Source organism: Epinephelus fuscoguttatus, linkage group LG6 (genome assembly GCF_011397635.1).
Source record: "Epinephelus fuscoguttatus linkage group LG6, E.fuscoguttatus.final_Chr_v1".
Lineage (NCBI taxonomy): Eukaryota > Metazoa > Chordata > Actinopteri > Perciformes > Serranidae > Epinephelus > Epinephelus fuscoguttatus.
Genome location: NC_064757.1, coordinates 2,717,905 through 2,732,955, shown reverse-complemented (window position 1 = coordinate 2,732,955; position 15,051 = coordinate 2,717,905). Strand labels below are relative to the sequence as shown.

Sequence of the window (15,051 nt, the reverse complement as noted above, 5' to 3'; positions counted from 1 at the left end):
TCGCCCACCCTAACGCTCAGCGGTGTGGTGACTCAGACTTGTCAGTTTCTGTAAGCTGAAACCATTTCCCTCAGTGGAAACGAAGCTTGTATTTACTTGTATTTCACAGATAAGAAACAATAAATTGTGAAGACAGTAAAGCCTCCGCTAAAATAGCATGTGTGATTTATCCTTCAGGGATTTATACTTCGGGATTTATTCTGGCTTCATATGAGCAGAAGAAATATCCACTCATCGCTAGGCTAATGTATACCATGTAAAATGCCATAGGCTGGCGCTAATAATGTTAGCATGTTGTATTTGTGGGGGAAATGTGTCCAGATAAAGACAAGTGTTTGTCAGTTTTGCGATTTATAGTGAAGCCAATTTGCGTACTTGTATTTGAAAATGTGTGTTTTGAATCAACAATATAAAGTTTGATTTGAACTAAACTTTACAGCACTTAACACACAGTCCTCCACCGCCGACTAGTGTTTTGGAGGTGTAACTGCAGAGTGACACAGACACACCACCGCAGAAGTAAAAATAACGTGCAGATTTTTTTTTTCCCATGACTAATCGATTAGTTGAAGATTATGTGCGACTTTAGTCAACCAAGATTTTCTTTGGTTGACTACAGCCCTAGTTTCTTCTACACTGTTTGGCATGTCAGAGATGGGCCACTAGCCCAGCAACTACTAATGTGTGCTCACCTGTTTTCTCTGAGAACTTAAGATACAGACATTTAGGAGGTTTTAAATGAGAGCCGAAATGACTGCAGAGGTCACTTCCTCTCCAAAACTAACAGACCAGGGCCCCGTTTCCCAGTTTCGATGTACCTTAGCGCTCTACGAAGGTCTCCAAGATATACCTTAGCTATGCTGCACACATCAATTGATCTCATATAAAGGTAAATAAATGACATTGTAATATAAAAAGTATTGCCATAATCATTTTACCTCCATCAAATATTATATCATAAATGAGGCTATGCCTTTTACAGAACATCTGCTCAGTGATGCATTTGTTATTGAAACATTTATAACAGTATATGTGTTTGTTTCCAGTGTTTCCCACAGGATTTTTGGAGACTATGGCGGGGGGTCTGAACCTTCTAGGGGGGTCCGGGGGCATGCTTTGTTTTTATATTTTGTATATATTTGATTTAAAGGCATCAATCTGGTTAATTCTGAGAGCCAAGTTATGATGGCAGAATATGCCAACCGTGTTTACAAAGTTTGAATGAATGAGACGGACGCAAAGTAAACAGAGGCTGCGCATTGACCCTTTTGCCCATGTCTGCAGGAATGCATGATGGAGTCAAACGGATCATGTGCATAATTAACCACAAAACAAGCAAATACTTCATCTTAACATACATATTTTCAATAAAAAACAATGAGTTGAACATTCATTTCAAGCTTTTGTAGTAGCCTACAGCGAATTTCAGAATTGTGCGAGTGCGGCCGGAGAGCGAGCGGCAGTGTTTGATGCAGGAAACTCGATATGGACTTGAAATCAATTTCGGAGTGGGGGGGGGTTCGGAACGGCAGGGTTTCGGAATGGAGGGCTGTCCCCTGTTGGGACATTGTGCAAGCACAGCCCTTCACCACCTGGATCCTAAAATAAACGCCTGTTTTATTACATAATCATGCTTCCGTGTTGCGCCATTCATTAAGATCCGATATTTCTGTCATTCAAATAACAAGAATTGTGGTTTAATACTCTTAATTATAATAGCCAACTTATTGAAAAATGTTGGGTTTAAATCCCCGCACCCCTAGTTCTGACGTCTATGTGCGTAGCCTACTAACGTACACTGATGGATAAACCACTGATTGATATGTGAGAAATGAATGAGCACATTGATTTTCTAGCCTTGGTACTCTCTTCCAGGGCACATACGGTACAACTGAGATTTATTTTAATTTTGGTAACAGCGTAGTGTCTACATATGGCATATCACTAATCATAGTGGGCCGCCATGGCCAAAAATGCCAGTCCAGCCCTGATTTTTACTGATAAAAACACTAGTGGTATGTTATGGTGAAGGGTTACACTTAAAATATGGCTAAGGATTAGTGGTTTAACATTTCAGTAATCAAAAGAAAAATGACTAACGTACTGACCTGCCTCCGCAGGGCTATTTTATGATTTTAAATCGTGCAGACATAATATTCTTTTAAAACTCTCTCTCTCTCACTGACAAACACAGTTACAGATACACAAAACAATACAAAATACGCAATACGAAAAGAAAACAAAAGGTAAGACTCAAGTTAATTACACACAAACAGACACAAATTACTGCTTCCCTCCCTCACGATTTGCAAGTACGGCACCCTGAATCAGAGCATTTTACACAGCTTCAAAAAGAAGAATTCAAAAGCCCTCTGGTAGTTGAATGCCTCTGGGACAGGCCCATTTATGGCAACCCACTGGATCCGTCGCGTGCGCGAGCTGGCCTGAGGCGCGGGTGCTGGAGCTAATCGCGACCATTCAAGTCAATATAAGCTGCTCCACCAGAAGCACCGCAGTGCTCCTAGCTGCAGCCTAGAAGCGGCTTGGCACTCCACTCCGCTAAAAATACGGGCCGGGTCTATTTTTGACGGAGCTCCAGCCGGTGCACTACAGAGTGTTGTTCATTTACCAGAGGCATTTTATATCTGGCCGATTTTTGGAGACTATGGCGGGGGAAATTAAACTATGGCGGGCTGCCATAGTCTCGTCAATGTATGGGAAACACTGGTATCTCTTGTTCCATCATTGCGTTCAATGCCAGTTTGTGTCTTATATATTAGTTTTTCAACATCAATTCTGTCAATGTACAGACTGCTCTGTGTGTGTGTGTGTGTGTGTGTGTGTGTGTGTGTGTGTGTGTAGGCTGGAGCCAACTTGGACATGTTTAATGAGGAGCAGAGAACACCGCTGATGTTGGCCTGTGAGAGCAACCATCTGGATACAGTGAAGTACCTGCTGAGAGCCGGAGCAGCCGTCAGCCTCAAGGTTGGTCAGCTCACACTCTGATCTGTTGGATCCTCTCAGTCAGAATCTATTCATCCAGCCAGCCTGATATGAGCTCATGTTAAATTCAGCTTTTTCATTCATCATTCACTTCATCAACTGCTGCCACTGCTCAGGCTTTTGGTACTATTATTTTTAAAATCACAACATGAATATTATTATCTTTGCTTGTTGAAAATATATTATTAGTGTTAAACTGCAGATGTACAGATGCAACCACTTCAGTTCAGTTCAGTTCAGAAAACTTTATTTATCCCGTGTGGGCAATTCAGTTTACAGCTCCCAGATCAATAATAAAAGCACAGATAAATATAACAATCATCCACAGACATACAACTTTGTCAACTGTCAATTCTCAATTGTCAGTGGATCAGTTGAACTAATGGTTTCCCAGCAGCGATACCTTGTACATGTGCAAATATGCATAAATAAATATTTGATCAATAAAAAGAATGAATAAGTGAGATAGAGAATAAATTCAAATTTCCGTTTGGTCTGTGGTGGAGCTGTGACCGATCCTTGACAGGTCCCTGTCGTCAAATGGCCGGGCTCGTAGCTTTAATGAGATGCCCCGCGATGACGTAGACAATACGGGCTAACTGGTAACAACCCTAAGTTTAATTTGTAGAAACCAGTTGCAGTGGTCTGTCTATCCACCAGGAGGAGCAGTGAGTGTGGAAGCTGAAGCGGTTTACTGCGCCTCTTATTAGCTTCCCACACAGAGCATATTTAAAGATTATCACTATACACGCACATACATGTGTATATGTATGTGTGTGTGTGTGTGTGTATATATATATATATATATATATATATATATATATATATATATACATATTTATAATACCATTATTATGGCTTTATAAGTGTAATTTATTATGTATGTATTAATGTAATTTTTTTAACCTCAGCGAAAATGTTGTTTTTCAGACTACACGCCAACAAATATGGACTAAAGCAGAATCTGTCATTAGATAAAAACAGCTTGTGAATCTTGGAAATGATAACAGGTTTCTTTTTTAATTATTATTTTGAGGTTCGGACTGTGCAACGCTCTGCACACGCTCTGCCTGCCACACGCAGCATGGCTTCATCTCATTGATCTGTCACTGTCTGTCTAAACACATTAATGGAAGCGATATTTCACAACATCTGATGCAAGAGGAATTTGTGATAAAATGTCTATTACTATTTATTAAAACTACTACCACCAAGGGGTCATTTTTACCCCCCTGCCGTTTTCAAATGCTTGTAACTTTTTCACAATAAAACTCTCACATCTCTCTGCAAGATGCAAGCTAGTTTTGACAGACAGACAGACAGACAGAAAAAAAGAAAGAAAGACAGACAGACAGACAGACACACAGAGGAAAGGAGAGTGATTTGGAGAATAGATGAATGTCGAACAAGCTCTGGCGATGCTTCAGGACATAAGTGACGGAGAATCAGATGGGGGAGAGATGATTGAGGGAGAGACGGATGGGGGGAGACACAAAGATAGAAATGAGAGAAGAAGAACTGGATGAGGGAGAGACCGATGATCTGTCCTTTTCACCTGGCGAGGAGGAGTCATCTGAAGATGAGGAGCCGGAGCTGGCATTCAGAAAAAAGCCCAGGCCTCCCCCCCGCTTCACCCTCACAATCACAGCAGCCCTCTGATGTTGTGACACGCAAGCCCCCACTCTCGCAAAACACGTTTACTAATTATACACACACACACACACACACACACACACACACACATATATATGTGTATATATATATATATATATATATATATTTAGAATACAATAAAGCAAAGCAAACATTTATTTTATGTAGCTCAGGACCATAAATAGAGGCAGGTTATAGTTGAGAAATGTACATCCAATACTCAATCAACAGCTCTAGAGGTCAGTCCTGAAATGATCATGCTGAATCCAAGCTATCTCAGACTTTGTGGCCTTTGAGGCAAAATGTTGTACTGCAGAAACTGCCTTATGTAGATGTTGTTTTTCATATGTCACACCTGTTGGATAGCTGAATGACATCAACCTCCTGAGTTAGTTTAGCAGAAGTAGTGCTGGTAGGGGGCTCGGTTATAAAATGAAAAGATTTGTTCTTCAAGTCCAGTGGGTGAGATTTAGGGGGACTTTGTGGGATCTAGTGTTGAGGATTGCAGATTGCAATCACCTGAAACTTTTCCTGGTTAGAATTCTTTCAGTGTTCATTGTTCAAGGGGTTTTTACTGGGAGCTGAATTGTCCACTGATGTCTCTTCCTCTCCAAAACAAATGGATCTGGCGATTTAAACCAATAAAAACACTGAATAAAGCAGTTTCATATTACATATCAGTGTTTCTTCTACACTGTTTGGCATGTCAGAGATGGGCCACTAATGTGTGCTCACCTGTTTTCTCTGAGAACTTAAGATACAGACATTTAGGAGGTTTTAAATGAGAGCTGAAATGTCTGCAGAGGTCAGTTCTTCTCCAAAACTAACAGACCAGGGCCCCGTTTCCCAGTTTCGATGTACCTTAGCGCTCTATGACGGTCTCTAAGATATACCTTAGCTAAGGGACTTCTTTTCCTACGAGTGTTTCCCAAACTGTCCCTTAGCAGGGGCTCGTAAGGAGAGCAGCTAAGGTACATTGTTAGTTGGAGCTGTCCTTCACTATGGTGCTGACGGTGTATTAATCGATGCTGCACACATCGATTGATCTCATGTAAAGGTAAATAAATGACATTGTAATATAAAAAGTATTGCCATAATCATTTTACCTCCATCAAATATTATATCATAAATGAGGCTATGCCTTTCACAGAACATCTGCTCAATGATGCATTTGTTATTGAAACATTTATAACAGCATACGTGTTTGTCTCTCTTTTTCCATCATTGCGTTCAATGCCAGTTTGTATCTTATATTAGTTTTCCAACATCAGTTCTGTCAATGTACAGACTGCAAATCTGTTGTTGTCACACAATAGGCACCTGTAGCAGCAGCATAGCCACGTTTCATTGCTCTGTGTGTGTGTGTGTGTGTGTGTGTGTGTGTGTGTGTGTGTGTGTGTGTCACCTCCAAAAAACTGCCCAGTGCATAAAAATGCAAATGCGCCAGAAGCTGTACATCTGGGCTAAGGGCGAAGTTGCACTCGGTAGCTGTGGAAATGTGCAGGGAGACAAGTGCAGGCAGATTCAGGATCTTCCCACGTGGCAGCCAGAATTTGGACAGGATGGCAATGTCTAAGAGGACATCTAGCGGACTGAAGTTTGTGATTTGTGATTAACATAAACCAAATGGCTACACGGATGGCGACGCCTTTGGATCAGCTGATTGAGCATAATGATACTCTGTAACGCAGCCATAATGTCATTTACAATGAAGCAAGCACAGGCGACGGGCTTGATTGCCTATATAGCTAGTGCCGCCTGCTTGATTAGTTCCCAGCAGCCCTCATTAGACTTCAATTTGATCAATTTGTCAAGTATCTGTCAGATATTCAGTATATAGTAGGGAACAGCCTGCAGCCTCGTCAGAAAAAAACATATCCTCAGTTAGTTAGCTCCATTAAATAAATAAATGAATAATTAAATAAATAAATAAATAAACTTATATATTCATAATATTCAATATTTATTATTAATTTTCATGAAGTTGATTTTAAACTAATGATGTAATGTGCGCTAAGAGTCTAGATGTGACTTATACTACAACTGTCCATTTAAAAAACATAATTTTGGCCTAATAAATCAATCAATCAATTTTATTTATAAAGCCCAATATCACAAATCACAATTTGCCTCACAGGGCTTTACAGCATACGACATCCCTCTGTCCTTAAGACCCTCACAGTGGATAAGGAATAATAATAATAATAATAATAATAATAATAAGCGAATAAGCTAAAACTGTGATAGGATGAACAGAGCGCATCACTAAGGGACAGCTTACAAGTGGTTCAGACTGCCCTTCTTAAGATATACCTTTCAGAAGATATGTCTTCACTAAGGAGACTCTGGGAAACAGCCCGTAAGCTTAAAGGGGAAGTTCCGTTTTTTACAACCCGGACCTTATTTCTGGCATTAAATAGAGTGTGCCACGGCTGACGTCAAAACCTGGAAGTTTAGCATCGCGCTGGTACCCGGAAGAGAAAGTGAATGTGATTTTTGCATTGCGTTTAGGATTATGTCAGAAAATAAACTCTGTGGCTAACACAAGTTTATGATACTTACAGGTTTTGTTCAGCGAGATAATCTTCACATATGAACACCTTTCATACCGCATTTGAAGCTTAAATGCAGTCGCCATTAGTAAAAAGCTAACGTTAGGCTTTAACAGACTACATGACTACTCCACGGTCGCATGACACTTGACGTCACCGCCACGAAGCTTTCAACTGATTTCGGCCGCCTTATTTTAAAAACATTGTATAATGGGGAAATCAGACTGTTTAAGCTAAATAAGAAGCTGTAATGGCGAACTGCCAGCACTCTCGCCTGTTGGGGGTGATGACATTTAATGTCCCCAACAGGGTTTGTAGTCATATTGAGCAACTTGTTAGCAACCGCCTTTTTTATGACACGTAAAAGCTTCAAAATTCACAAGTAGGGTATTTACTGACGTGTTTTATGTCGTAGAACAAAACCTGAAACTCGCTTAAGCTTTTGTTAACCACAGACCTTATTTGGGGCATTTTACCAAAATCCCATTCAAAAAACATATTGACTTTTAGACGAGAGAACCAGAAGTGCTAAAAGCACTAACGGAGTTCCGGGTTTACTGGCACACTCTATACGGTTGTTTACTCACCCAGATAAGTTTGGTGTCATTTGGAGAATATATTTAGATCCGCGAGAGCCGTGTACATCCGCCTACAACCTCTGCAAAAAAAAAAAAACAGAGGCAATTCGTAAAGACAATCCTCTTTACCACTGAAACGTTCACCTTTCTGTTTCTCACTTTTTGTCACTGAGCACTATGTAATAATAAATTCACGTTTTGCATAAGAAGTGCCTCTGCTTTTTGTGCAGTGTGCGGGCCGTTCTACACAAGCGATGAAAAGAAACTAAAGAAATGTAAATTCTCATAGTTATTTACTTATCAAGCAAACAAATTCAAGGAAAATAAACAATTTATGCATGTGTGTAGGCTACTTACTCAATCGAAAGTTGCCCATTTGGTCCTGCAGGCTTTGGCTGGGTCTTCCAGTTTACTTTCAGGACACGAAAAAAACAGCCTGGTTGATCATAGAAGAATGGCACAATGTAACATTGTCCACAAGAACACCACCAGTTAGCACCTATTCTCGGATGTGCAGCGGTTTGTTGTTCTCTGGCCAGCTGTTCCTCTCTCTGACTCCGCATCCTCCTTTCAAAGAGCTCCTCACCCGTATACTCTGGCTCAAAACGGTAAGGACGTCCATCATATTCAAAGTCATCGTCCACAACCTCAAAATCGGACAAATATTCAGCCATGTTTCAAAAAACTAACAGTAGCAAATTCCAGCTGTAAACAGAGTGGGTGTGCGGTGGTGCGTGCACCTGGATGACATCATCCAGGTCAGAGGTTAGTAGGTCAGTATAAATGACCCGGATAATGATGACAAGCAACTCTGGCGATTATTAAAAACATATTGGTGAAATGAAGGAGTTTCGCAGCAGATAATGTGTTATTTAGAGCCTCATTGTTGGCGCCCCGATCATTCCCACTATATGGATGTACGCGTCTCTCGCAGATCTAAATATCTTCCGTAGGACTCCAAATGATACCAAACTTATCTGGGTGAGTGAACAACCGTATTTAATGCCAGAAATAAGGTCCAGGTTGTAAAAAACGGAACTTCCCCTTTAAGGGAGACCTTAAAGGGATAGTGCACCCAAAAATGAAAATTCAGCCATTATCTACTCACCCATATGCTGACAGAGGCCCTGGTGAAGTTTTAGAGTTCTCACATCCCTTGCAGAGATCGGCGGGGGGAACGGCTAGCGGTTGTTTCGAAAAACATCATATGAACTCTGTTTATAGCCTCACTGTAGCCTGTAGCTCTGACTGCTTCTCTGTGCTCCGCGCTCACGTGTGCGCGCTCAGGGTGATCGGTGATGCATGGTCTCTGAAGAGCAGCAGTCTCGTCAGTACTGATGTCCAGATTCTCAAGTGCAGGCATCGCCAATTCCCAGTCTGAGCAGCAAAGACTTTCCTCATCCATTGGCACTGCTTTGCATTTGAAACAACTACACCACCAGGTTTCTAGTGCTTGATTCCGGTATTCCGTGGCTGGCTGAGGCTTGTGAGCTGCGGCAGCTGCTTTGTCCAGTAGCCTGAGTTCTGTGTCCGTATACTATAAGCAGATTTCAAACCACTGTAAAAAAAAAAATTCAGTTATCGAAACAAAAATCTGAAAATACACATATTGCATCTGGACAGCATGGAGATGTTGGTAATTTGTTTGTAACAATGATGAAACTGAAACTTTGAACTGATGTTTAAAATTGCCATTTTTACATTGACTCCAATTGTTCACATTAGAGCAAAATACAAAATGCTGTCAAAACTTCAGTTTTTGAGATAAAATTCTGAAATTTGCCACACATCATCAACCATGACTCTAGAATTTTGTCATTTTTTTTCATTAACATTGAAGATTTATTTAGCAAGAATTTGCATGTATATGTTTACGGTACTGTTTACAGTCAAACATTTTGATGCATTGTAGGCTCAATTTTTGATAAATCAAAAATCTGAGAAGCGTAGTTTTTGTAGGACAGTCCGAAGATGCTCTGTAGCAAGTTTGGTGTCAATTGAGCAAAAATTGTGGGAGAAGATAGGTTTAAGAAGTTTTACAGATTTTGAAAAAAACAGAGTGATGAACTTCATAATTTTTAATAGGTTTAAATGTACAAAGGTTTCATCAGTATTGGGGCTAAATTTGATGAAAGTTGTGAAGTTGTAGCACGTATGGTTGATTTGTTATGAATTTTCAAAGTTTTGAACTATAGACGCTTGTAGCGCCACCATCAGGACTATTGGCTTGAGTTTACAGCTGAGGATATCTGGCATGAGACCAGACCTTTCTGGAGCATGTTGTGGGCGTGTTCCACCCATGTGAGGTGCTTACTCCAAGAGGCTGGTTTTGGGAGACCAAGCAACCCAGGCAGATCTCCAGCTCCTGATTAAGCCTCTCTGTCTGATCATTCGACTGAGGGTGGTAACCAGAAGAGGCTGACGGTGGCACCAAGGAGATGGCAGAACGCCTTCCAAAACCTGGGAATGAACTGAGGTCCAAGATCTGACAATATGTCTCTTGGAAATCCGTGAAGCCTGAAAACATGGTGCAGCATGACCTCTGCCGTTTCCTTGGCAGAGGGTAACTTGGGCAGTGCAATAAAGTGTGCCATTTTAGAAAACCTGTCCACCACCGTCAGCACGGTGGTGTTACCTTCTGAACAGGGGAGGCCAGTGACGAAGTCCATCAAGATATCCGACCAGGGGCAGCGTGGAACAGGCAGAGGTTTTAGCAGACCCATCTGCACTCTGGATGAGATTTGTTCCGTGCACAGACTGGGCAGGCTGCCACGTACTCCTTGACCTCCTCCTCCACGGCTGACCACCAGAACCTTTGTTTGATGAAAAACACTGTTCTTTTCACCCGTGGATGACAGGTGAGCTTTGATGTGTGAGCCCAGTGAATTACCTGGGAACGGAGGGACACAGGGACAAACAACCTGTTTCGTGGGCAACCACTAGGTGCCGGGCTCACACCATTAGCACGCTTCACCTCTGTTTCTCTTTGCCATGTAACCCCTCCTACCACACAGTTAAGTGGTAGGATATGTTCAGGTTCTTTGGCAGCAGGATCTGGGTCATACAAACGAGACAGGGCATCAGGCTTAGTATTCTGTGAACCTGGTCTATAGGAAAGGTTGAAGTTAAACCTTTTTTTTTTTAACCCCATTAAAGTTTTTTTTTGGGGGGGGGTCCTTATCCGCTGAGAGGGTCCTATGGACAGAGGGATGTCGTATGCTGTAAAGCCCTGTGAGGCAAATTGCGATTTGTGATATTGGGCTTTATATATAAAATTGATTGATTGAATTGATTGATATTGAAAAATAGGGCCCACCTGGCTTGACCAGAGTTAAGTCTCTTGGCATATTTTCACATATTCCAAATTCTTGTGGTCAGTCCAGACCAAAACGGGCTGCTCTGCCCCTTCTAGCCAGTGCCTCCACTCCTCTAACGCAACTTTGACAGCTAATAGTTCTTTGTTCTGTAGGGGAAATACCTTTTTGAGAATGTTTGCACTCGTAATAAAGTTTGGGGTACCACCCTCCTAATGAAGGAAGCAACTAATCAAATTAATAACTCTGTAAACCAATTATTAATTCATCAGCACGCTTATCAATAATGAATCAATCTCAGTATCTGGGTTATGAATTCTCCATACAGTGATCTTAATTCCTGCTCAAAAGAAATATCCACAGACAACAACTTGGCGATAAATGAAAATTTATTTAAGCTAAATGGGTAACAACTGAATAAATGAATGAGAATAATATGAAATAACACAAAATCAACAGCATGTATAAATGGATTAAAAGTAACACTTGTGTGGGTTATTTAACTTGGCGATAGTGAGAGAGTGTGTTAAGATAAACCGGAATGCAGGAACGCGCAAAATATTTATCTAAGGAGTCCTCGATTAAGATTAAGATAATTAAATCTCCTATTCAACATCAGCTCTTACCACTGCCCAGTCACCTGTGAGGGGGGAGTTTGTTGTCTCCCTTCTTAGCAGCGAACCATGCAGACGTTTCTCCTGGGGCCTCGAACTTTCACTTTGCAACTCCCAGATTTTCCAGCAGAGTGGCACCAGCTGGTGCACTGCAGAAAGGGGAGCGGTGTCCTGTGAAGTCCCCCACGTCCGTTCCCTTTACGCTGCAAAAAGCCTTTGGGTTTGGCACGAGAACCACTGTGGCAAGTGGCTGGCAATCGCTGGGTTTGATGACTCTTTGGTTGAAGAGGCAGGTCGAAAAAGGCACTTGTCTACTTTGATATAATTACTCGCTTATAATAATGGTAAAAACAATGTCATTGGCCGTTCGATATTGTTATCAAAGTTATTATTAACGTGCATAAAAATGTTGAAAAAACTGGAGATAAAAGAAAACTGGATAAGCAAAACTTAAAAGTTTAAAATAACCTTGATTGTGAGAGTATAAAAGCGTAACTAAAACGTAAATACGAAAGAGGCTAAAGCACTATTCGGACGGGATTAGTTTTACATGGGCATGTGGGCTAATGTCACTTTACCACAGGACGTCGGTAATATTAATGGCCAATTCGCACGGGATAAGAAGTATCAGTAAAACTACCACAAGTGGGAGGGGTAAATCCATTCACGCACCGCCGTCCCCTCCTGTCGTCACGTGCGTGTGACGTTGCTTCCTGTGCGTACCACACTCTGAACACGTTTGAATCGTGCTCGTCGTAGGCCCACAGTACCTGAGGTTTTCACACGGACTTGTCCGAATGTGAAGTGCAAAACTGAGTGCTTCTTCAAGAGCCTCCATGCTTGAAAATCCGCGAAAAACCACTTGTAAACAGGATATGACGAAATATGTACACACATTAGGGCTGTCAAAAGCACCATGAAATTGAGTTCGAATATTTTCGAATTAATTTAGTAGAGTTTGAATAATCGAATTTATCATTTTTTTAAATTTATTTTTATTTATTTATTTATTTTTTTTTTTTTTTACAAAAAACCCCACAAAAAATAAGATGCTTATTGCTGACGCAACATGAATGTGACACTCAGATGAAAACACCCGTTTTGACCTCACTGAAGTGCCAGGTATGACCAACTTCTGCCTCGCTATCAATGTTTGGATACTTCAGTGCGTAGTTTTCCACCACAAGAGTGGAAAGAGAGTTCTGGTAACGTTTCATCTCTTCTTCAGAAAGGGTAGGCAGAGAGGCAGCAGGTGCAACACTCTCCCTGTATGTCTCCACGAACAGGTCACACATCGCAGACAGCGCAGTGGGTGGTGTTGGCGCAGCGGGCTCCTCCGTCGGCGCCTCTCCCTCCGTCGCTATGTCCCTCTCTGGCCCGGCTTGTGCGTGAGTCATCTCTGCCTGAACGGGATTCGCCATGATATACAACATTATTGATAGTATTAATTAATTATTAATGATATTCGAATTATCAAATTTAGGGTCAAATATATAAAATATATATATATTCGAATATATTTCGAACTTTGAATTTTTTTTGACAGCCCTAAGTCACACATATTTACTGCTGGTCTATTCGCACGGGATTCGTATTACCTGAGGTAATTTTCCGGGACCCTTTTACAGAAGGTAAAAGTCGCGGTAATCTTTACTGACATCGTACGGTAATGATTACTGACATGGCACATTCGGACGGGACTAAAATCTCTGGTAATTATTACTTTAGCCCATGTACCTATGTAAAACTAATCCTGTCCGAATAGGGCTTAAGATACGAAAAAGAAGAAACAAAAGAAAAAAATAAGAAGACAAAAGAGAGAGACAAGAGACACACACAAGAGACTAGAGAAGTCTAGAGTAGAGAGCGAGCGCACCAGATCGTGCATGTTTTTAACAGGCCAAAGTGGGCGGATCTGATAAGGCGGTCTTCTTAGTTGTAAAACAGGCTGATTACTTTATTTCAAAAGAAACTTAATGCTTCTTATTATACCATATATATGTATATCTTTATATCTTTGACACATACTTTGACTTGTTACGCGCGATAGGCACATACTCTTCTCATTAGGGCTGTCAACGATTATTCTAAATTCGAATTTAAATTCGAATTTGAAAAAAAATGGACCTTCAAATGTGAAAATTGATATTCGATTGTGGAGAAAAAAAAAACACCACCGCAGCTGTCCTCTTTGTGAGTGGGCGTTGGCCTGGGCCGCTGCACTGAACGCACTGCATAAGGCCACACCGCCCGCGGATGAGTGTGGGTGACACAATCGGTTAACATGGGCGCCGAAAGGAAACTGGCTTCGCTTCGAGGCTATTCGCAGCGCTTCCGCAAGCGGTGTGGCCTGACAGGTCAGAGAGGGGGGGCGAGCGAGAGGTCTGCGGTCGTTTCTAACGTAATGTTATACATAATTGTTTTATGTGTTTTAATGTGTAGGTATGTAAATGTTTTCAAAGATGTTTATGTTGAACTAAAAATACCTACAAGTAGGCTAGTTATGTTTCCTTGTATTAATACATATACAAGTATGTTTCCTTGTATTAGTTTGCCTCTTGTGGACATAATGTGAAAAAAAAAAAAAAATTTGAATGGTTCGAACCTATGAGTTACTTTTAGAACGAATATTTGAACGTCATTTTTGAGCAATTTTGACAGCCCTACTTCTCATTATGGTCAAATCCGTTCTTAACATCCAATTAAAATGAATACAATTGAAAACAACCTATAGTTGCGACTTATAATGAAAAACAAAATGAGGAAGTACATATTCATGCAAACAAGATGATTAATGAACTCCAATTATATTTCTACACTTCAAACACATAATATGGATAAAAGGTATAATTTCACTTCCAACACAATTTTGGTCACACAGAACATTTGGTAAGAGAGGGTAGGGCGTGCTTTCCTGGGGTGACAGGAAGGGACAGGATGTGGTGGAAAAAAGAAGCATTGTGTTAGACAACTAGTGGGTCATTCATCACCGTGTTTTGCCCCAAGGCTGGCTACTTTAAGATGGCATCTGAAACTTGAGGGCTCCCAAGTGACTTTTTACCTCCTAAGGATGGCTGAAAGAAGTTGTTGTCCAGTTGGGGCAATACAGGGGTGAGTCCAAAGTATATGACCCCCAGTGGTCTGGTGGGTCCTGTTCATTGATAATATTGGTTCAAGGGAAGTCCAGAGAGGCTGTTCCTCTACAGTTCCCAACGTCATAGTTCTTCTCAGCGGGTGCCAACTTACGTGAGAGGAAAGCACATGGGTGTAGTTTGTTGTCCTTGGCCGATTTCTGGGAAAGAATGGCTCCTCCATCATTCAAGGCGTCCACCTCCAC

At 41.2% G+C, this 15,051-nt stretch overlaps 1 protein-coding gene across 4 annotated transcripts in view; it reads left to right on the top strand.

Annotated features, from left to right (window-relative positions):
- ehmt1a (euchromatic histone-lysine N-methyltransferase 1a) overlaps nt 1–15,051 on the top strand; it is a 126,112-nt gene that overhangs the window by 72,850 nt on the left and 38,211 nt on the right. For all 4 annotated transcript variants that reach the window (XR_007449517.1, XM_049578768.1, XM_049578767.1 and 1 more), the window contains one exon: nt 2,863–2,985. Coding sequence is in view for 3 of the 4 variants with exons in the window: in XM_049578768.1 (XP_049434725.1) it covers nt 2,863–2,985 (123 nt within the window). In the remaining variant the exon portion in view is untranslated. The remainder of the gene's footprint in view (nt 1–2,862; nt 2,986–15,051) is intronic.